At 34.8% G+C, this 25,001-nt stretch overlaps 2 protein-coding genes across 3 annotated transcripts in view; one reads left to right on the forward strand and one right to left on the reverse strand.

The window, feature by feature from the left end:
* Positions 1–1,749, reverse strand: part of LOC129223115 (general transcription factor 3C polypeptide 1-like) — a 41,093-nt gene extending 39,344 nt beyond the window's left edge. Inside the window, exon 1 of the mRNA XM_054857682.1 lies at positions 1,659–1,749. The gene's annotated coding sequence lies outside the window, so the exon portion shown is untranslated. The remainder of the gene's footprint in view (positions 1–1,658) is intronic.
* A 308-nt stretch (positions 1,750–2,057) lies between these two features.
* On the forward strand, positions 2,058–24,089 carry LOC129222056 (protein catecholamines up-like). 2 transcript variants are annotated; one of them, XM_054856481.1, is made up of 3 exons: positions 2,058–3,063; positions 18,335–18,543; positions 23,651–24,089. In XM_054856481.1, the coding sequence occupies exons 1-3, from the start codon at positions 2,310–2,312 to the stop codon at positions 23,900–23,902; spliced, it is 1,215 nt and encodes a 404-aa protein (XP_054712456.1). In that variant the 5' UTR covers positions 2,058–2,309; the 3' UTR covers positions 23,903–24,089. The 2 variants fall into 2 exon arrangements, with proteins under 2 accessions (XP_054712456.1, XP_054712457.1); XM_054856482.1 differs by having other exon boundaries at positions 18,338–18,543.
* Positions 24,090–25,001: the final 912 nt, after the last annotated feature.

Here is a 25,001-nt window from a genome sequence, read left to right on the forward strand (position 1 = left end):
TCAGTTTTCCTCTCACATTTAAACAGAATTGTTCTGCAGCTCAGGCATCTGTTCTGCGACGTACGTTGCAAATTTAGTAGTATTCTGCTTTGGGGATTGCAAGTACACATCTAGGACTAACGGTTGCAAAAATAGAGGTCTTGAAGGTTAAAACAAAACACTCTGTATATATACATAGTGGAATACATACAGAAAAGTATTTTAGTTGAATATAAATTTTTGAAATAAATACCCGGGTAAATACCCATTTTGGGTACTTACCCAGGTATATACCCTGGGTATTTACCCCTAAAAATAAATACCCGGGTATTTTACATCACTAACTGTATAGAAATTTTTTTTCCTCATATATATTTTGTAAAATTTGAAGAAGCAAGTTTAAGGTTAAAAAAACATTCTGATGCATTGCAACACTGCAATGTACGGTTGGTGATGCATCACGACGAAAAAATTCCTACATTGCGCAACTCTAAGATTTCGCAATGATTTCAATGATTTCGATCAGTACTGGAACTGTCGAATTAATATGGTGGGTAACAATGTAGGATCTACACCCCGGGGCCCTTTTTATCTCATGGGCAAAGCAGGTATTGTCCAAAGGCTTTTCTCCACCAAGCACAAAAAAAAAAAAAAAAAATTATTATGCCGATTTTAACATTTTCTCTACTAAATTAATAACAGTAAAAAAAACTCAGCAAGTATGATTTTAATAATATGCAATTTACAATGATGTATGTGTTATCCCACATACAACTGGCCAAAAATATCAATACCCGCAAATTAATTGTAGTGGGTGCAATTCTGAATTTTAAAAGAAAAATCAACTGCAGCATGATTGATGTGTAAAACCTCTTCAAAAAATTCCAAAGAAAAAAATTGTCAACAGCAACTGATAAAAATCGCGTGTGAACAGTATAATGGAGTACTCAAACAAAAACATAAAATGGTTGCAAAGTATTGAATTTTTGGTTAAACCCCGTACCCAATTAGTTTTTTGTTAATTTTTCAAAAACAAGATCTAGTCAAGAAAGCCTAGATTGACACCTGTGTGCTGTCAGAGCAAAGAAGGCAGAAAGGACCAGGTTTAGTCGTTTAAACTTTAAAGCATTTATTACCAGCAACAGAGTAAATAATTTTACAAGGGCTCTGAATATTTATTGGAAAATTCCCTGGTGTCAGCTCATCTGAGCCCAGAGCATGTTATTGATCGTGATAATGAAAAAGATTGTTTATGGTCAACAACTAAATTTAAAAAATAATAATAAAAATAAAAATAAATGCATGGTCACATTGGGCAGCAAGCTAACAAGACTTCTTTCTTCGAACAGGGTAAAAGTCTCTATTTTTTTTTCCATTTTCAATTATTTTAGACTTCTGCATCGAAATTTTTATTTGAAAGTTGCTGATGTGTAAAGAAAATTAAGAGCTCTACATAAATGTCACTTGACAAAATAATAAATCATTGAATATGCTTCATGACGTATACAAAAGGAATAATTGAATTAAATACGTAAAAACACTCGGTTTAATAACTATTAAATGGCAAAATAAAAATATATTGCAAAATATAGATTTTGAAAATATAAAATAGACATCACATTTATTCCTGGCAGCATATGAAATAGTTAGCATTGCAGTAGCAAAATTTTATTACTTACAAGTGATTCAGAAGTTTTACTTCATACTTTTTTTTAAAATTACCGTCAATATAAGCAGAAAATATAGTCTTGAATCAACATAAGTTTCTTGCACATATCCTTCACAAGCCGACCATCATATTACATCCTTATGACGTCACATGAAAACATTCAACTCCATTGCCAACTACGTTAGAAAAAACAGAAACTACATTTTACACTCTGCTCTAAGCTAAATAGCTAGAAAAATTTAGGTTTGAAAAAGAAAAAATAGAATCGGGAATCTCATTCTCATTTATAAAATCCATTCTTTGAATGAAATATTGACCAGCGTAAGGAATGTCAATATATTCTGAAAAAGGCTTTTAAGTAACTGGCAACTGTCATTTGTATTCCCCTCCCCCTCACGCACACCCCCCCGCCGTCTCGTAGGCTACGACTGACTGGTCAAATCGTTTGTGCACGTTGGTTGTTTAGTTTAAAGGACATCGATGTGTTAGAGGTGCGGCAGGTTACATTCAAATGTGGCCGGATAATCGTTTTCATACAATTTTCTGCACATTGACCATATCATAGTTGAAATTTTCCAAGTTTGCACTTTCATTGGTTATTTTCGCATTCAGCTATATTGTTGCATTACATCTCATTGTGTGACAGAAAATAATTCCTATAATGAATCAATTTCGATGGTATTCATGTATATTTATTGTCTTTATCTACCACATATCAGTTGTGATATGTCATAGTCATAGCCATTCACATCATTCTGATGAAAATCCTTCTTTCAAATATTCAAAGCAAGCAAACGATAAGTACTCTGCACCAGAAGTTTCTTTCGCTCCTTATGCAGCTAAACCTAAAACTATTCCTTGGTTTGAAGCTCTGGGATCAACATTGCTTATTAGTGCTGCACCTTTTTTAATACTTTTCTTTATACCTATTGATAACAGAGCTGAGCATGAACCTCTACTTAAAGTGTTGTTAAGTTTTGCATCTGGAGGACTCTTAGGCGATGCATTTCTGCATCTCATTCCTCATGCTTTGATTACACATTCCAGCCCAAGTGAGTCTCACTCTCATTCTCACTCTCATTCACACTCTCATTCACATTCTGATGGCTCTGAATCTGATATAGCTGGACATGATCTCAGTGTTGGGTTGGGAGTTTTAGCTGGCATTATTACTTTTCTAATGGTGGAAAAATTCGTGCGAATAGTGAAGGGTGATCACGGTCACTCTCATTCACATATATTGCCTGTTAAGGAAGTTGACGATTTATCCAAGAGAAAAGTGTCTGATGGTGACGACTGTTGTGACAACGTTACAGAAAAGGAACCTAGTAAAGATGATAGCAAGAAGGAATTGCCAACTGAAAAGGATGACATGAGTGATGAAATTAAAGAAACTTCTGACGAGAAATCTGATGGTAGTATAACTTTTGATTATTGAGCTTTGATTTTTATATATTTGAGTAGGGGAAGGTGGGGCACCTTGGGACATCATAAATTTCAGCTTTAATTTTGCAGGCAGAAATTAGTTCTCTTAGTACATCGATGACAGCACGATCAACTTCAGTGTACTTAGGAATTTCTCACATGAACAGAAAAAGACTGATCTAATTTTCCTTGTTTTAAAAGGTTCTGAGTTACATTTGAGGTTTCCTTCTTAAACTTTTTAAGTAGGAAATGAAATAATTTCTATCAGAGCATGTGGGAATTAAAGCATGTCCTTTTATAATTTAACGGGTTAAAAAATGTATTGTGCTGCTAAGTCTGACTTTTAAAAGTTGATATATAATAATAATAATCTAAGTGGGCCAGGTTGGGACACTGTCCCAAGCTGCTCCACCAATGTACAGTACAGAAAAAGCCTATTTCCTTGTTTTTACAAAATCTGATGAGTTTGAATGAACTAAAATTGAGAAAATTGTTCCTTTTATAGAAAATTGATTTTTTCTTCTAGGTAAAGTATTAAAATAGCAGAAATGGTGATATCAAGGAAAGGAAATAAGAAGTTCGCTAGTGTTGATGAAACAGCTGGTGTCTGTTGTTGAAACAGCAGCAGAAAATGTTATATTAGTAATAAGATTTCAGTCAGGGTGGGTAAAAAACGGTTTTTTTTGGTTTAAATACTATTTGCGAGAAAAACAATTTTCGGAAGGTAATTAAGGCTCCATGTAATTAACAGTTATTCACTAGTCACATTATACCTATTTTCTTGATTAATTAAAGAGATAAGAACAAAATCTTGTAACTAAATTAAATAATTAAAATAGCTTTCTGCGGGGGAATATTGATTGAAATGTTTGACTTGATTAACATATTAGTATGCATGTATATATAGACCCTTTATGATACGAAATAATTCAAGAAATGGTTGTGATGCGGGTTAAGATAAAATATAATGAAGATCCAAGAAAAAAACTTTATAAAACCAACATAATATGAATAATTATCGAATAAAGGTAAAAGTTATATTTTTAAGCATAATCTTTTCAAAAGAACAATTTTCATATTTTTTCTTTCTGATCTTACATAATGCTGATTTTTATATACACAATGTCGCAAATATTGAAGTAAAGCAAAATGTACAACAATACATGATTGAACAGTCAAAAAATCAATTGCTGTTGTACTGACAAAGTTTTAAAAAAAAGTGCTGCTCTATATTCGACTCCGTTCTTATTTTGGAAAGACTTGGAAAAGATATCGACTATCGCTAAAACAAAGAACTAAATCAAAAATACAAAAATTGGTGTAACATGGCTTTAGAACAAATACATGTGTAGCAAATTCTACTTCAAGAAAAAAATTTTGCCAAAAACGTTATATACGTGAAGTATAAACTTTTTTTTTAAATTTGATTCAAAAAATATTATTTGTGTTCACCTGCAGAACAAATCTTAATTTTTAGGTGCAAACAATTAAGTTAGACTGTTGATTACCTTACAAGTCAAAGTTAAAATTCCATGAAAGTGCAAATAAATGGGCAAAAATGTCACACACCTGCAACAGGAGTGAGCAATATAATGGATTGCATGTACAATAAAAGATTCAATCCTTAGTAAATCTTAACTAATCATGCAAATTAAGCATAATGATGGAAGTTGACTGAAATCTGCTTTATGGCACGTATTTGAAATAAAAAATATATTAATATTTTTTTTCGATTAAAGCTTGTAATATATTTTGAAGAAGCAACTTTGCAATTTTAGTATTTATCTCTGCAACTTAGCATAAATGGAATTTTACATTTTTCAGTATGTGTGGGGAAATCAATGTAAACCTATAAAATTGATTTTTTTTTGGCTTTTTTTTAAACCATTTTTAAAAAAAACCGCATGGTTTTTTTAAAAAAACCAATTGATTTAAACCGTGGTTTAAACCAACGTGGTTTAAACCAAACAACCCTGATTTCAGTTATTTAAGATGTCAATTATCAGGATTATTGCTCGTGCCCCACCTAGTGGGGTAGGGTTGGGGCATTGTAATGACTTAAATTTTTTAATGAAAATTTAACTTGATGAAGTAATGGAATAAAACAAAATTTAATTGAAGCAAAAGTGTCTAAATTGCATGTTCAACCGAGTTTGTTGAAAATATCTAAAAAGTCCCGAGGTGCCCCATCTTCCCGTAATGAAAAAAAAAAGTTTACTACTCATGAGTGAAGAGTTTGAACTAATGCAATCACTTCCGTCACTCGTCTGGTCTGCTAATTCTATATTAGCTACCAGTTTGTTTCGCACTCTTGGCTTCCTTAAGAGGTTTTCCATCTCCAGCTCAGTCACTTTCCTATGCCGGGCTGATGAGTGCTAATAAGCACGAAACTGCAGTCCTTGGCTGGAAATGACTGAGCTGGCGGTGTATTTCATGTAAAAAACCCATTGTTACGAAAATTTGTTGCCTTACAACAGCAATGTTAATAGTAATTATAATGAAAATTTTGAATCAAGGCTTCTCTGCAGCAAGCATGAAATAAAAAAGACAATTGATTTTGGCAACAGTTGTAAAATAGAAAGTTTATTGTCAAAAATTACACAGACCTGCAAAATTCAGGTCATGAAAAAGTGATTGTACGGTATTGAGTGACTTTTATTCTACTGAATGAGCTGATTTCAAGTATGACATCCATTTTTCTTAATCATAAAGATATTTTCACCAATTGGGCAGAAAAACCTATTTTTTCCTGTTCTGAGAGAGTCTTTTCAAAATATGTGTAAATAAGAACGGATCTTTCACAAATTGTTCATTGAAAGAGCAAATCTGAAAGCAAAATAAGGCATATTAAACCGATTATTTTTGGAACCTTTTTTAAAGTCAAGTTAGAGGGATCAGCTTATACAAAATCTGCTAATTTTGCAAAGAAAAAAAATCGGCACTCTTGTGATGCTTCTGAGAGCGATAAATAATTGCTACTACCAAATAAATGTAATACTTGTTGTTTGTTTCTTATAAAGAAATTAACAGCTGAAAATAAGTTTGGTTTTAAATAATTTTGTTACATACCGTATTTTATGGAAGAAACGACGCACCCGGCGTAAACGTCGTACTCGCAATAATGAGCGCAATGTACGAAAAACGTATCGTAAACGCCGAACCCATCGCAATCGCCGCGCTAACAATGATGAGTACACAGTATGTCACTGATACTTTAGACTGCTTAAAAGGTAGCAAAAATAGAAAAAACAATTAAAAATTCATTTATAATCATTAAAAACATTTACAGCGCTTATGGAAAAGGTAAAATTAATGTATGACAATTGAAAAAACAACAATAGAAGAACAAAAAAAGTAAACAAATCGACGAGACAAATCGGTTGTCAGATACAAAAAAAAATTAAGTTCGTGCATTGTAGTTTTTTAAGTGGTTAGCTCCACTACAGCACGCTTTTTAAAGCGGGTCGCATCCTATTAATTAGAAACTACTTTAATTAAATCCCTCGAAATCGCTTGATTCAACATCAGAATGGAAGAGTGAGAGAAGTTCATCTTCCAATTCTGCACCATTTTCACGCGATTCTTCGTCGTCTGAAATAGTTTCGACAATCTCTGGCACATTTTCATAAAAGATTTCTGCTTGTGCGAAAGCTCCTTTTATAGTGTTAGGCGACACTTCTTTCCAAGCAAACGATACCCATTTCGCCACTTCTTCATATGACGCTCGCTTAAGGTTGCCTGCTTTTGCGTATGAAGCATTTGCGGCCATCCAATTTTCCCACTGCTTCCGTACGTGGCATTTAAAGCTGCGATTGACGGTTAAATCCAGGGGCTGTAGCAGCTTTGTTAATCCACCTGGAATAACAGCAAGAGAAGCAGATGCGTGTTTTGTGTGCTCTTTAACTGAATCCAACAAATGAGCGCGCATCGAATCAAAAATAAGGAGGCCCCTGGGTTCGAAAAAAACATCCCTTTCATTTCCGCCACACTTCCGTTATCCAGTGCAACATTACGCTTTCACACATCCAGCCTTTTTCGTTGCACTGGATAACCACATCCTTCGGGAAATTTTCCTTCGGAATCGTCTTCCGCTTGAAAATTATTAGCGGTTTTAGCTTCTCCCCCATCTGCTGAACAGGCGAGGACACACGTAAATGAGGACTTTTCATGTCCTGTAGTCACAATTGCGATGGATTTTTCCCCTGTTTTGCTGACTGTCCGTTTGGGAGGACAATCAAAAGTCAGGGGAATCTCATCCCTGTTAATCACTTGTGAAGCTGTCAGCTTTTTATCAGCAATCGTACGATGTACGAAATCCAGAAATGACTTTTTTTTTGCCTCCCAGTCATCAGGCAAACTCTGTCCAACAGTCATTTTTTGCCGCACTGATAACTTTTTTCGGTGCATAAACCGATAGCACCAGTTTGAGTTGCCGTTGAAATTATGTATCTCCATATCAGCGGCCATCCTTCTCGCTTGAATGCGAATATGCACTGTGGAGAGAGGGGATCCCTTTTCCCTTTGCTCCAAAATACACTTTTCGAGCCTATCTTCCAAAACAGGCCACCGGGCAATTCCGCCTCTTCTAGCCCGTTTAGTTTTCGGCATCTCTTTGAGCTCCGCCTTTTCTGATCGCCAACGACGGTTGCATCGCTCATCAACTGCAAATTCGCGTCCTGCAGCACGATTTCCAACACTCTCCACCTTTTCAATGACCTGAAACTTAAAGGCTGCAGTATAGCTCATGTGACGCTTAGGAGCCATGAGAGAAATTCAAAAATATCGAACGAACAAAAGATAAGAAGCACTAGTAGAAAATAGGCTCGCAGCTTTCCAATACTGAATCAATGAGAAAGGAATGCCGTTTCACCTTTCCCCCACTGGTTTGACCAGGGAGCAGAGGTGGAAGAGTTTATTTTTAACACCCCAGGAAAAAAGGGGTTGGGTAGCCATGCGAGGCAACTTAGTTTTCAGATCGGAGCTGGCGCCATCTTTTGGCAACAATGAAATATACTGAAATTCGAATATCCGTTTTTTTTTTTTTTTTTTGAAAGCAAATAAAAAAAATTTAAAACATCATAAACGCCGCACTGGTATAAACGCTGCACTCCACTTTTTTTTGGTTTCAAACACGTAAACGCCGCAGCGTTTCTTCCATAAAATACGGTAGTTTGTTTTATCTCTGCAAATAGGAGCAGTGTTGTTGTAAACTTTTCTCAAAGGCTTTGGTAAGCACTTTTCTCCCTGCTCATGATTTCATAAACAATAATAATAATTTATAACAGCGAAATGAACTTAGAACTGCAAAGGGATAGTAAATATGAATGGTGGGGAAAAAATATGATCGCTTCTAAGAGGGTTACCAACTTCAAAATTATAGCCATTTAGCGTCTGGCATTAAACCTTTATAATGACTTGATTAAAAAATATTCTCATCATCTTACCAGCTTGTTACTTTCTTCTATATCTAATATATAGAATAAAGTATTGGATTCGTGCAAATTTTCGAATTTTGACGGATTCGAACGTTTTGAGGTGTGCTCAGTCCATTTCGACTATTTTTGGAAAATGTCTGTCTGTGTGTGTGTGTATGTGTGTGTGTCACGTCTGTGTGTGACCAGTTTTTTGTGGCCGCTCTGCAGCAAAAACTACCGCATGAAATCGAACGAAATTTGGTACACATATGTGCCGCTATGTGAACTTGTGCCCATTGGTTTTTGGCGCGAATCCCTCCAAGGGGGGTGGAGCAATGGGACGTTTTTTGAGTTACGCGTGCTTGCTATTCCTCAGGAAGTAACTGGCGGAATCAAGCAAAATTTGGTCCATATGTTGCCATTAACAGGAATAGGTGCTGATTTAATTTTGGTGTCAATAACTCAAACGGGGGTTGAGCTATAGAACGTTTTTTATCGTCAATTGTGACTGCTGTATCTCAAGAAATGATGAACGGAATGAAAGAAAAATTTATCGGCAAGTAGCCCTTAGTGTGTATAAGAGCTGATTTTATTTTGGTGTCAACAGCTAAAAAGGGGGTAGCGCAATCACCCGTTCTTTTTTTTCATTGTGAGTGCCCTATCTCAAGAAGTAATGCTGCGTTCTGGTTGAAATTTGGAATATATGTGAATCCATATGTAAACAGGCTTTGGTTCAATTTGGACGCCAATCGCTCCAAGAGGTGTTGATTTTTTTTTTTTTTGCGAATAAAAATAGCTTTATTAATGCAACAATAAGAAAGATAAATCGTAATAGATTGTCTTCTGCACATTTCTCGTGATTTTAATTGTATGGAAATGATCGGAAATATTATCTCAATGATTTAAAATTTTTAACTGTTGCCATCTTATGTTTGTTAATAAATAAAATATTTGTAATTAATTTAAGCAAGGCTTTTAAAATAACTTTCATTTTTTGCTTTGCTTTTGCAGTAATTCAGACATTGGAATGGTCGTCAAGTTTTTTCATGTGAAATTTTGTTTTTGTTGGGAATATGGCTTCCTCATCAAGCATGGGGAGGGATCAGAAAAAAAAAGAAAAATATAGAAGAAAGTTTCGTGATGGCCACAACATACTAGTTGATATTTGCGTGTGGTGCAATGTTTATCTGTTATTTTGGGAGAAAATTCTATGGGTTTGATTTTTCGATGTTTACCGTATTTTCGGGAATAAGCGCCGCACCCGATGTAAGTGCCGCATCGTAATATATTGTCAAAGAAAAAGTTTTTTAATGTATGCGCCGCACCTTCCATAAGCGTGCACGCAGCATGAAACAACTTAAAAGCACAATAAGTAGTAAAGAAAGCTGGATTAAATGTAAATAAAAAATATATTTTTTTATTTCTTGCTAGTATTTATAATTAACAATAATGAAATATTTTTAAAAAATCCCCATTTTGTACTTTTTGCCTTCGGCATCCTTCGATTGGCCATCACTTTCGATGGTTAATTTATCCGATTTCCAACGGCAAACGCAGCTCTCATCAATGCCAAACTCTCTGGCAGCAAAACAATTTCCAATTGCTTCTGCCTTTATTACCTTAAACTTTAAGGCTGCAGTATAACTTTTCAATTGCTTAAGATCCATTTTCAAAAGCAACTCTGAAAAAATTCCGTAAGAAAAGATAAGCCAAGAACGCACGAACGACAGCAAAAGATGCAACACGACGATGTGAGCTCTAATAAGATTAGAGCTAGGAGACAAGTTTCCCATTAGGTTGCCTGACCAAGCAACCCATTTTTGTGAGGGAGGTGGTAAATTCTCTTTATAAACTGGACATCCATCCCTCTCTCTGACTAGTACTTTTGCTCCATCCTCTCCCTGACCCCTTCGCTAAGACGCGATAAGGCTTGTTTTGCCCACGTGTATCAGCGTTTCTCTGCTCAGTTAAACATGTGCAATCGCTGACTCACCTTCCCTGCCCCTCTTTGCTTTAATTGTCGCCCAAGGTCGAAAGATTTCCTGACCCCCTTCGCTCTGCCTCGATAAGGCTTGCTTGCCGATGGGATCAGCGTTTCTCTCCTCAGTGAAACACGTGTAATCGCTGACTCTCCTTCCCTCCCCCTCTTTGCTTTACTTGTAACCCAAGGGCAAAGGATTTCGCAAAATAATAGCAAACGATGTGATGCCATCTATTAGCAGCATTTTCAACTTTTTTTTTTTTTTAACTTGGAGAAAAAAAACACTGTATCCGCTGCACCCGTCATATGCGCCGCACCGGCAATTTTTTTCTTGTTTACGCCGCGGCGCTTATTTCCGAAAATACGGTATTACCAATTGCACGTCTACAAGACCAAAAGATTCTCTTGGCCTTATCGGTAATTTGCTTAAAGTGAGAATTCCATGTCAAAGTTTTGTCAAAGATCACACCCATCTTGACCTCACTAGAGTAGGCAAGAGGCGAACCAAAGAACTTAATTATCTTCAAGTCTTTGAAACATTTACGAGTGAAGGGAACCAAATAAGTCTCATTCGGATTGACCGTAAGACCTGCCTCCAAACACCACTTTTCAATTTCCTTAAAGGCAGACCCCATGAGATTTGTAACAGTATCATGGAACCTACCCCTAATAACAAGGGTTATGTCGTCCGCATAGCCAATGCAGTGCAGACCTTTGCGACATATTCTTTCCAGAAGTTCATCAACCACCAGGCACCAAAGCAAAGGGGAGAGAACACCCCCTTGTGGGCAGCCACGGCAGTTACTGCATTATCCAGTTTACTGCATTATCCAGAGCTGTTGTCAGCTCATAAAGTGCAGTCTTAGTGGATCTTCCAGGCTGATAAGCATGCTGGCACTTAGAAAGAGGATTGGTTTTCAAAACACAATCCCTAATGTGCCTATCAATCAGTTTCTCCAGAGTTTTTAGAAGAAAAGAGGTAAGACAGATGGATCTAAAGGCTTTCGCCACATTGTAGTTTGGCTTACCTGGCTTGGTAATACTAAATACTTTTGTTAAAATGTAAAATAATCAGCTAACTAAATTAAGCAAATGCATAAGCAGCAAAAAAACTTCCATCAGTTTGTCTTCAGGGGCGTAGCTAAGGGGGGGGGGTTTGGGGACACCCCCCCCCCCGAAACGTTAGTCTCAAAAAAAAAAAGAGAAAAAGAAAAGGGAAGAGAAAAAAAAATAACTACGACTTTTTTCTGTGTAACAAAGGTCAAAAATTCACTTTGCTCCCCCCCCCCCCCCCAATGCATTGAAAATCTGCTCCATGAGTGACCCTCAAGTATACAGACGCCTCCCTCTGCTGCAACAATTTTTTGATAATTGAGTGAAATTTGACTCTTCCCTTTAGAAATGAGATTGTTAAATCCACGTATAGGCAGCCTTTCTTTGTCATAGATTCTGCAAATTGTCAAATATGTTTAATTTTATGAGCCGCGCAGTGGGAATATTGCATACAATCGAATCTGTATATTTCGAATTTCACATTAAAAAAATCGAGATAAAGAGGTTTTGAATTACGAGGCTTTAAGAAACTTTTTATAGAAATTTGAAATATGATGGTGAAAATTTGAAATCGATACTAAAGACAATATGGGCTCTTGATTAAAATTCCTCTTTATTAGTTTTGTTAGGTATTTATTCTATTATTACATTATTAAGTGCTTTATTGCGAGTTTAAGGAATCATTTTGACAGTAAAAGAAACTTTAAGCATATCTTTTTCAAGAAAAGTCTATTATTGCTTTTTGGTCCCTGATTTTTTTTTCTTTTTTGGATTCATTATTTATCCTCTTGTGGTTAGCAATTGCAGCAAATCTAACTTGGCCAGTAGTCTACGATTTTCCTTTTTTCATCACTTGAAAAAAAAACTTATACTTTCTTTTCACTCCTATCATTTCGGTTTTCTAAGGAATTACAATTTTAAGAAAGAGAGCAACCAAAGAACAGTACTAATCCAGATAACAGAGCGAAATGGCTTTTAACTTGAATGACCTATAACCATGAACTTTAATGTTCATCTTAACCTGCCAAACCTGTGAATTTCACCCCTTAACTCTTCTTCCAAGAAAGTGCGCGAAACGACTGTCCTTTGGTTAATCTTCCTGGAAATGCATTTACTGCCTCCTCAGCTCTTGAAGACAATTCCTCTGTTTCTGAGTTGAAGAAAATGTTTTTGTTTGCTGCTTTGAAGATCATTGGGCTTCGAATCCGAAAATGATAGCATAACTGGAATTCGAGACGATAGAGATTTTTGTTGGTCTGGTCTCGTGTGTGTCATAGGTCATAGTCGAAACTACCTTTGCTAACCAGAGTATCCATTGCAATCACATTGATTTTTCAGCCAGTATTTACTGCATATTCTTTTGGAAACGTACAGTCTGTTTAAAGTAGTACATTCTAAGTGAAAGTTGTTGCATGATGAAATGAACAAGACCGATAACAAGCTTTTTTCAACTCAAAGAAAAAAATTTAAATGACGAAAAGGATTGCTCTAAAAAGAGAAAGTTAACGTCGTCTGAAGGAAATGAAGTACAGTCTGCAAAGCAGCGTTAGTCCCATCGGACCCTTCTGAAGGTAATTTTATTTTAATTCAAAAGAAAAACTGCATAGCATTACATGAATAAAATGTTTAAAATCGAGATGAATCTAGATTATTTCTATTAGCTTGGTTCGGATTAAAAAGTAGAAAATAAAAAAGACTTCTGTTTATAATATCCGAAAATTGCTGTTGCTCTCTCAAATAGATATTTATGTAAATTCTAAAGCAGCTAATAAAATTAAAAATAAATATCTTTATAGATATATCTTTATGAATATAATATCTTTATAGTCTGACCACCGATGAGATTGAAAGTCAAACATCCAGTTTACAGGCGGAAATGGAAGTATCTATTAGCTTTCAGGGATGCCAGCTTTTGTAGATGTGTGTTAGCCTCTAAATTAAGCAGTCACACTGAAATGAATGGAACACGCTCATCAGATATTTGATTTCCTCTCTGATTGGGATAGACTGGTTTTGACAAGACGTTGCTAGAAAATTTCACTTTAAATTAAATGGAGGGAAAAGAAAAAAAAGTTGAATTTTCTATAACATTAAAAAAATTAATTCTTTGCTTTTGTTTTGTTTGACACAAGTATCGGAATTGGGGCACCCCATTCCAAAGTATGTAAGATTCACCTCCCTCTTATTTTTTTTTAATACTAAAAAAATTTACATACACACACACACACATATATATATATATATATATATATATGTATGTGTGTGTGTGTATCTTATACATATAAAATCTGAGTATCTATCTATCTATCTATCTATCTATGTCCAAGCTTCTTCTCCCGAACGACAGTGAACTGACCATCGAACCAGGTATCGATGGATTCGTCATCTTCCCGTCTTCATGTTTGGCTATTTAACATAATCCTCCGGTAATAATTAGCGGAGATATCAATTAAAAACTATTAATTATGACTCTTAGATTTCAAAATCAAATCCCTATTTTTCGAAGGCTTTCCTCCATTCAAATTATTATTCAGTGCTTCATCTCAACTTTCCATAACAATGCTTTTATTAAAATGTATAGCGGGTGAAGAAAATCATTGAGATGAAAGATCTGTTGCCATTTTTTTTCTCGAATATGAACAGGTAAAATTCTTGTTTTTATTTTGAGGCTTTTCCTGTAATCAGGGGATTTAAAATGTTTACTTTTTGGGGTTTTCCGCAATCTGCCGCAAAATTTCAGTGACTTTTTTTTTTTTTTTTGGTTCAAGCCTGATTGTTAAATACGCGTCACATGACATAACTTTCATTTTCGAGGAGGACCGTGCACGTCGTAAAGTAAATGAGTGATTTACAAGTTATTTGAGTTCTTTGAGGGTTTGTACCTGGAAAACGGATTGATGTAATTCTTGTACGACCATGTGGATAGAATCCATCCAAATATTTATCTGAGTGGTATGTTGCATTAATAAACACCCGGGCAACGCCGGGTAGTAGACTATTTTATGTAAAAAGCGGATTGTTATTGTGCATAAATATTTCCGATATAGTCTATCAGATGTAATTCAGTTTAACGTGAGTAAAGATTATAGTTGATAATGCATATATTTTCCCCTTTTGTGCTGACTGAAAATGTACTCATAACTTGTATCATTGATAACGATTATTAACGTTGATGAGGTGTTTTGGCAAAAATATGTTTTACTGGTGTTTTGCAAACCTTGCTTTACGCGCATTTATTTATTCCTTAACGCGTTAGAAACTAGTGTCAGTGTACTACAAAAGCATCAACTGGACTGCTCTTACATTTTTTAGGTAGCCCGTGCAACGCCGGGCACGCAGCTAGTATATATATAAAAGAAGAACCCCCCCCCCCCCCAAAAAAAAAGTCGGTTCTAGCTACGCCTCTGTTTGTCTTTGTTCACAATTTCAAACACTGGCCAAGTTTTGCTACTTATTGTATTTAGCATTATTTTATGATCACCAAAAATATCTCGGTATTTGGCGACAATATCTATTTGACAAAAACCAGTAATAGACAGTTTTACAAAGTAGGGAGGGAGAGCAATATGTAAGACAGCGTTTCTTAAATTGTGTTCTGCGAAACCCCAGGGTTCCACGAAGCTCTCTCAGGGGCTCCATGAGACTTGCATGCTTTCATTCCTTATCTTTTCAATTTGTCACTTAAAAAATTGATAAAAAGGCTTCCCGAAAATTAAAAATAAATTTACTTTTACTTTCGTATACTAATCTGAGCTTTATTGCCCCCATCAGGGTTAGCCACAATAAAAAATGTTTTATTTGTCGCCTGAAATTCGCCTTTAAGATTCAATTTTGAAATTTTTCTCATCAGTTACAAAGCACCTCTTTTTCACTTTTAAACACTTCAATTTTGAAAAATTTCCGAAAGAAGCTATTTATCACCAAAGATCAGGGTTGTCCTATTTTGTCCACCCCGGAAAAAAACGTCCCAGACAAAATGTCATTTCGTCCATTTTCTCCACTTCATCAATAAATAGTCAAGTAATAGTTTAATACAAAAATAGTATACATAAACATGTATATAAACAATTGATTGTAAAATATTTTAAAGGAAAAATAAAAAAAGTAAGATCAATTGAAGTTTATGTAAGTGTGTTAATAAATCAAATGAGTGTTAAAATAAATTATAATGCATGTAATAACTAGCATTTATAAAAGAAGCACATCAGCTGTAAATTTTAAGATGTTTATCTGTGATATGGAGGTTTATTGTCCATGATAAGAGCATTTATAAAATTAAAAAAAAAAAAATAAAAAGTTTTTAAAACATTAAAAATCATATTTTAAAAAAAAAAACTACTTGATATTAATTTAAAAAATGTTGGCATGAATTGAAATCTGTACTTGCAATACACATACAAATGTGATGATAAACAACAGGCTCTGATTAAAGGCTGTTCCCTATTAGTCTCCAATGAAAATTAATGGCCCTTTTAAAGCTATCTACCCTCTTGCCTATTATAGCCTCTTCCAGTACACTGTGCTGAGTACCCACAACCATACTAAAGTAGTAATTTTTCTTAATTTGTATGACATTAACATATCCATAAAATATGCTGAGTACATAAATATTTTACTATGGGGCGACATCAATAAAAACTTGAAAAATATAAGTTATAAAATATTTTTAGTGTATAAATCTTTGTTTTGTATGTCTCTAAGCACTTCATTTTACTTTCCCTTTTAGTTTATTTTCTACTATTGTATATAATAGTCTAATCATAACCAATAGCTTATTTACATTGTTAAATTTTATTACCTTTAAGTAAATTATGATCTAAAATTAGCTGCACCAATGTGTAATTAAAATGTTTTTCAGATTTATGAAATTCTAAAGCTAATGATTCTATTTTAATTAAATGATTAATTCATAATAGAAAATGTAGTAAAATGATGTAATAATATTATAACACCATAACAATAAATTTATGTATGTATAATCAGTTTATTTTTCATTTCGTCCAGTTTTGTCCAGTTTCTTCCGCCGTCCCAGACTTTTTACAAAAAGGTGGACAAAATAGCAACCCTGCCAAAAATAGTTTTAAAATGACTTCAATGTTGAAAAATCTATGGAAGGGCCCCCGAAATTCCTTTTCCTGCATCATTGCCAAATCTTGCTGAAATAGCAATTTTTGACGTAAATTTCAAACATTCTAATCTTAATAAGCCATTATCTATGGCAGCAGTTGAAAAAACAATTTTAACAATTAACGAGCGAGGACCATCAGTTTGAAGTCAACATAACACACAGTGACATCAAAGTTTCTGATTTATAAATAACTTTAAAAATTGTGGTAAAATAAGAGACATTTAAGTTTTAAAGTTTTCTTTGTAAATTTTAGTGAATTATTAACACTATTGTAGGTAAAACACATCAGTATTTCTTTTCCTAATTAAGAAAATATTTTAATCATATAACTCATGCATAAATTCTGAGGTTTATATCCCTTTTAAAAATACTCAGAATCAAATAGGCTCGTACGAGAGGGTGAGGGGGCAATTGCCCTCTTAGTTTCAACAGTAAAGGGACTTTGTCCCTCCACTTTTCCCAAGTTCAAAACTAAGGGTCGAATGGGAAACTGTAGTGATGGTCTATTCACGTGTTTAAAGAAAGAACCGACTTAATAAGTGCTTGTTTTATGCTTTTTTCATGTTATTATTTCGTCAAAATTAAAATGGAACTTTGATTTGGGGGGGGATGAGGGAATCTTCTGTGACCGGCTGGTTCCACATTTTAAGTTCATTTCTCAAATTTTTGGAAGAATGTCAATTCATAATTCCCCAATTTTTTGAAGAAAAAATTTAGCTTTAAAGGTGTCACTCACCAACCACCCCCACCCCCACCTCTTTTGACTCCCACTTTATTGGGGCGCCAACTGCCTAAGCAAATAGGAGTGCTTTGGTGTTTTATAATAATAAATAATAATTAGCATGGTCTATAATGATTTAATTATGAATTTAATGAAAATAAATGTAATAGTCTTTTTGTGATAAGAACCTGGGTTCCCTCTCAAACATAACCTTGGCTATGTCACTGCAAACTATTGACAAAAAACAAAGGGTTCCACGAAAAAAGTGAGCATTTAAAAGGATTCCACTAATCAAAGAAATAAAGAAACGCTGATCTAAGGTATCCCAAACCGCAAATTTGGTAACATTTTAAATCGTCCCAAAAACCCACAATAATTAAAATTTCCCAGAACAACTAAAGCAAGTATAGTGGGATTACGGGCAGCTACATTTTTTAAAACCGTTTGTTTCAATAGCCATATAGAAAAGCTTTAGACTATGTTACAAATATATATATATATATATATATATATATATATATATATATATATATATATATATATATATAATAAATTGTTATTAACAAATGAAATTTCATGTTTTGGAAATTCTTTAAATATTTGCATAAATGTCGTGCTTTCGTTTCTAACTGAATACTATTTCGGTTTTTATACTTATTGCTATTTTACTTTTATGGGTGAATCACATCAAAGCGGGGTGTTTTGAGTTCTTTCAGTTAAAACAGAAAATGAATGAAAGTAGCGATTATTTCTCACAATTCTTACTGACCCAGGCAATGCCGGGAATTTTTGCTAGTATTTAAGTAAAATTATAAAATCAGATACTTCCTTGTTATAAGAATTTCAGGTCCCTGATCTGTTTACACATTTTATAGGTTGTATCTTCTTTTTTTCTTTTATCCTTCATGTTTTTCTGAGATCATCCATGATAGTTTCATTCTCACAAGCAGTTTTGTTTTCTTAGAAGCTGAGGATGACATTAAAGTTGCTGGTTATTTGAATCTTGCTGCAGATTTCACTCACAATTTCACGGATGGTTTAGCTATAGGGGCTTCCTACTTGGCAGGAAGTGGAGTAGGAGCTATTACAACTGCAACTATTCTCTTGCATGAAGTTCCTCATGAAATCGGAGACTTTGCTATTTTGATACAATCTGGGTGCAGTAAAAGAAAGGTATGTTGTTTTTTTTTAATTTAAATTGAATTTAACCTTACTGAAGCTCTTTCTGAGTAACTATACAATTTTAGACAGAAGTGTAACTTGGCCACGTAAAGTGGGAGGGGGCAACTTTTTTTTCAAGGGAAATTTATTTGATTCATATTTTGCTATTCAACTAAATTGATGAAAAAAAATACTTTTTTAAAAACTAAATGAATGAATTTCAGAAATCATAACTTTTAATGGAATTTATGTTATTCAGTATAAGCAGAACAGAACTACAGAGAGTAATGCGCACATATATCCAGAGAAGTTTCACTCTTTCCCAAAAAATATGCTGACCAGCTTTTGTTATGTTCATAGTTTACACGCTCAATTGTGCCAAGCAGTTGTGCTTACGTTTTGTAATCCTAAAGTACGGATCTCTTTTTCTAAGTTGTGTCGGTTTAAACTGGCGAATAATTCCATGGACTAATTAAAAAGTTCAAGGAATTAAGAACTTTGGATATGATTTTTCTTTTTTCTGAAGTTTTCCAGGATACCAGAAATGAAGAACCTGTACAGTGTACCCACCCTGTTACTAGTGACCTTCTATGCCCTGAACCGAAGTGATACTTTTATTTCAGTGACGCAATCAGAAAAATAGTTTTTAGGAGGGGGGCACATCAAATGAGAAAAGAAAAATTTAGACCTGATAGTGTTATGTATTAACTTTAGGACAGTAACTGCAACTGTCCAATAAAGAGATCGGAACGGTCTAATGTAATGTAACAGGATTGCCACACCAAGCCACGAGAGATGTCGGTTGGTTCTGAGCGTAGCGGTCTTCGTTATAATACGGAATAGTTTATGTATGTATAATGTAAATAGTTTAGTGCTAGTAAATCATGTTAAAGATATCACTGCCTGATCATTATGCCTGTCTACAACCACTCGGCAACACAACATCTGGCAAAAAAAAATCGAATTGAATTCAAGTAGTTTCGCTTTTGGATTTTGAGCTATGACCGATGCGTGAAGACTGCAAAAGGTAAAAACTTTGATCTTTTTCCATTGTAACGAAAGAAATATTGAGCAGCAGATTGAAGCTTTATTGAAACAAAACGAACTGTTAATGAAAGCGCTTCAGAACAGGGAAGCAGCTAGTCAGAAAATTAAGATTTAATTAGAAAAATTTCATGAAGAAAGTGAAAATTTTGATTGCTTCATTGAACGATTGGAAGCATATTTGTATGTTCAGACAGTGCCCGAGGATATTCCAATTTTCCATATTTAATTTCCTCTTTAAGTCCTAGTTTATATCAGCTCTTAAATTTGATGGCTCCTGACATTCCTGCTGACCAAAACTTAGAAAAATTGAAGGATGTTTTAAGAAAGCACTTAAATCCGAAACCACTTATTATTCCGTCATGTCATAAATTTTCAAACAGCAAAAGGGTGAAAGTATTAGCTCTTACATTGCTGAACTTAGGTCTTTGGCTGTGCATTGTGAATATGATAGCGCTATGCTAAACACAATGTTGCGGGATGTCTTTGTAAGTGGGTTGCGAGACAGATCAATTTTAAATAGGCTGTTCAAGGAGGATAACATAGATCTAGATAAAACTTTGCAAATATCACTTGCTATGGAAAAAGCATTTAAAGGTGCCAGTGATATAATGGGGCGAGGAATAAATGATATAAGCATAGAGAGAAAAATTAAAGACTTCTCTAAACATTGGAATAAGAAGGGTAATGTTTCTGACAGGTAGAAAAAATCAGAATATTGTACCAGGTGTAACGCACTAATCATTCAAAGGAGAATTGTAGATTTATTTCAGCTAAATGTAATTTTTGTTCAAAAATTGGACACATACAGAAAGCATGCTTTGCAGCAAAAAAAGCAAACTCAACCTATTAAACAGAAACAGGTGAATTTGAATTAAGAAAAGTAGTCGAAAATGAAGTTCGATTATTCGAATTTTTTAAGAAGAATGCGTATTATGTGAGGAAGAACCAAAACAATCGCTGATAATGATAAATGTTAAAATTTAAAATAAAAATTGTTCACTGGAACTGGACACAGGAGGCACTGTAAGCGTAATGAGTATGAGACATTTGAGAAAAATTTCAAAGAAAATTCAGTGATTCATTAAAACTTACAATGGAAATTTGTTAGTACCCATGGGGTATGTTACAGTAAAAGTAGAATATAAAAATCAAGTTTTGTATTTGAATTTGTATATAGTAAAAGAGGATTTAGATACTATTTTGGGTCGTGAATGGCTCTATAACATGAATCTTAATTGGAAAGCTACAATAAGTGTCAGGTCTTCAAGTAATGTAAACTTAAGTAAGCTTTTGGAAGAATATAAGGAAATATTCAATGATAAATTCGGTGAAATCAAAAACTATGAAGTTAAACTGGAACTAAAAGAGGGTGTAAGACCTGTGTTCCGGGGATGTTGAGTCATACCCTTTGCTCTTAAAGATAGAGTAGAAAAGACAGACTGGAAAAAGAGGGGATAATTGAAAAAATTGTAAGCTCGGAATGGGCTACGCCGGTCGTTCCGGTAGTAAAAACAGGTCGTAGCATTAGGCTATGCGCTGATTTTTCAGTTACCCTTAATCCAAATTTAATTGTTCCTCAGCATCCCTTACCCAAATTAGAAGAAATTTTCACTAGCTTAAACGGGAAGAAACAGTTTTCGAAACTGGATTTCAAACATGCTTACTTACAGATGAAAGTAAATTCTGAAAGTCAAAAGTTATACTCACGATGAACACTCAGAAAGTGTTATACATCTGTAAAAGACTAATGTATGGGTTAAATGGTGCGCCTGCAATGTGGCAGTTTTACATAGATGGGTTATTCCAGGGCATGGAAGGTACAAAAGTATTCATGGATGATGCGAGAATCACTGGGGTAGACGAAGTGTCTCACTTTAAGGCCTTAGAAATGTTTTTTTTAAAATGCAAAAAGCATAATTTAAAATTAAATCTAAATAAGAGTAAATTTTTTTCAAAATGAAATTAATTTTTTGGGTCATAAAATTGATGCAAATGGGTTACACAAGATGGATGAAAAAATTTCCGCAGTTCTTAATGCCCCTGTTCCAAAGGATGTTCAGGAGGTGAAAAGTTTTCTGGGCTTAATGATTTTCTATGGTAAATTTTGCAAAAATTTATCTAGGATAGCAAATCGGCTTAATCACTTAACTTAAAAAGATGTAAAATTTAAATGGTCAAGGAACAGTCAGATTGTTTTTGAGCAAATAAAAAAAGAAATTTGTTCACCTAGAGTTTTGGTGCACTATGATCCAACTTTACCTCTGACCTTAGCAACCGACGCATCACCAGTTGGTGTAGGATGTGTTTTATCTCATGTATACCCTGATGGAAATAACGTCCTATTGCGTTTGCATCCAGGACCGTGACAAGAACTGAACAAAATACTCGCAAATTGACAAATAGGCACTTGCCTAGTTTGGGCAGTAAAAAAGTTCTATTTATACATTAAGGATGAAGATTCTTCTTGAGTACTGACTACCAACCACTTGTGTCAATATTTGGATCAAAACGTCGATTGCCAGTGCTAACGGCAACTAGGCTTCTGCATTATGCATTCATTTTGCAAGCATACCGATTTGATATTAAACATTGTAATACGAAAGACCATGGAAATGCTGACTTTCTCTCTCGTTTACCAAGAGCATCTCAACAGCTCTAAATTAAAGATGACATTACCATGTATCAAATGTCACAGATTAAAACCCTACCCATTACAGCCAGGGTCCACTCTTAAAAACCCTGAAAATTAGGAAAAATTTGCAGGGGAGAGAAGCACAGTATTGATTAGAAGATGGTTGTATATTGTATGGATAAAGAGTATGTGTTCCTGAAATTCATAAGAAGCAAGTCCTAGATGAACTGAATGAAGGACATCTCGGGAAAGTAAAAATGAAAGCTATTGCCAGATCTTTTGGGTACTGGAAAGGCATAGATAAGGACATTGAGGAAGCCGCTAGCAATTGTGCCAGTTGTGCTAAGTTCAAAGCTGAACCACCGAAAGTTAAAGTGCATCACTAGGAATACCCAAGCTCACCATGAGAAAGAGTTCATGTAGATTTCGCCAGGCCAATCTTTGAACATATGTACCTACTTACTTTAGATGCTCATTCTAAATGGTTAGAAGTATATACCATGAAGTCAACAACAGCCAACAAAACAATAGACTGTCTTAGAGTCTTTCAGTCGATTTGGATTACCAGTTGTACTTGTGAGTGACAATGGACCACAATTCACCTCCAATGAGTTCGAAAAGTTTATGAAGTGCAATGGAGTGAAACACCGCAGAACTGCTCCATTCAAACCGTCGAGTAATGGCCATTCGGAACGTTACGTGTACACATTGAAGCAGTCTGTCCGAGCTATCCAGGATTATGAAGGTAGCATCACTCAAAAGTTGAGCAGATCTCTCCTATAGTGTTAGAAAAGTACCTAATGTTACGACAATGCATAGTCCTGCAATGTTATTCCTGAAAAGAGACATTCATACAATAACAGATCTGCTGCTCCCTGATCTTAAGACTAGAGTTCAAGAGAAGATCAGAAAAGACGTATATGAATTTAGTGACAAGAAATTTGGAATCGGTGGCAACTGAGCTGGCGGGATATTTCATGTATTTCTGCTTTAGGCCTGGCTATTGGGCGGTAATTTACTGAATACACCTCTTACTACTCAGCGCTTTGTGACTGCTTCTACCTATTACAAATGATGTTTCCGCGTCAAGGTCATTCGCCAACTCTCTGTGGTCAAGCTTTACCTGCCCTCAGTAGAATAGTACTGCCACTGCATGAGGTGTATACCTGATGGAACAGTATTTTTGCAATTTCTATAATTTTTATTTGTTGCTGTAAATTATGAAGTGTTAGTAGTACAGGGGTGCCCACCTGGGGAAAAGAGTCGTGGCACAGACTGTGCCATTGAAATTTTTAAGAGATGTGTTTTAAGGGGCATTTTCCACTATTTCGGGTGGGGGGAGGTCTTTGAAATATTTGGAAGGGTTGCGCCATTTCTCTTAGAAGGTGGGCAACCCTGGACAATATTTTCATAATTTTTAATTTGATATTTTTTTTCTAGGCTATTTTTCTCCAGCTGCTAACAGCAGTAGGAGCACTAACAGGAACTGTTTTCAGCTTGCTAGCCGAAGGAATCGATGAAAGAGCTTCAAATTTGTTTCTCCCATTTACTGCAGGAGGTTTCATTTACATTGCAACAGTTTCGATAATTCCTGAATTGTTGGAGAACACAAAGTTCTGGCAGTCTGTGAAAGAAGTTGTGGCGTTATTGGTTGGCGTTTTAATGATGGTCGTGATTGCTCAATATGAATAATGATGAACTTTTTGATTTTTTGATCTGAAGGACAGAATCGTTTATCATCTGTTTCAAATATATTTATATTGTCTCAAAAATATTTTATTTTTCTGATACAAATTTTGTTACATCAACCGGGACTTGATGGGATGTCATGTAAAAGTGTATAATAAAATGACTATGAACAATTCAAGTTTTCAAATAATCTGTTTCTTGTTTTCTTGTTTATCCTTTTGAATCGGCTACCAGCTAAAATTGTTTTAAAGATTTTCCAATAGTAAGTGGAATGATCATGAGTGGTATTTTATGAAATCCGCTTTTTTTGCCTTTAAAGATAAAGCCTATGAAAATATCGAACTGTAATCCATTGATTAAGTTTAAGAGGCTCTCACTTTCAGACTCCTGTGGATGACGAGAACATATTTTAAACAAAGGTAGATAAGTACCAATAACGTAGGTTACAAGAATGGGGTTGTTTCCAAAATTTTAAAAGTATTTTTTTTTCTGAAAGAGCATGCTTAAAATGCAGGATTTGACCATTTTTTAAATTTGAAAAATTTTACTATTTTAAAAAACTATTTAAATTGGTGCACAGACTGATTATTTTTACACTTCTGCACATGACATCACAAATGAAATGCCATTAATGTAGAGCCGCTATATATACAGGCATACGCATCAGCTTAAGTTTAGCCATTTTGCATCGGATTTTTCATTGTTGCGGAACTTGGGTTATTAGAACAAAATTTCGGGTTTTGCCAAATTGGCTAAAAATAATATTCAATTTAATTAACAATTCACATGCCACTAATCATTGCTAGCAGTGAAAAATAACCAAATGCGATAACTTGCCAGAAAAGACGACCACTCAAACACGCGCTCCGATCCAAGATGGCTGATCTTAAGCTGATGCGTCGACTGGTATATATAGGGGCCTTACATTATCGCAGAGTGCAATATTTAATTCACTTCTTTGCTCATATGTAGTGGCAACAATATGGTTGATAGCAAGCGTCAAGTGCAGTATTTAATTCACTTCTGAACCTGTAAACGCGGTAGAGAGTAAGCGTAGACATTCAGTGCGCGAGTGGAATACACGGCAAATTGCATCATTTGT

The sequence above is a fragment of the Uloborus diversus genome, chromosome 5 (assembly GCF_026930045.1).
Source record: "Uloborus diversus isolate 005 chromosome 5, Udiv.v.3.1, whole genome shotgun sequence".
In the NCBI taxonomy this organism is placed as follows: Eukaryota; Metazoa; Arthropoda; class Arachnida; order Araneae; family Uloboridae; genus Uloborus; species Uloborus diversus.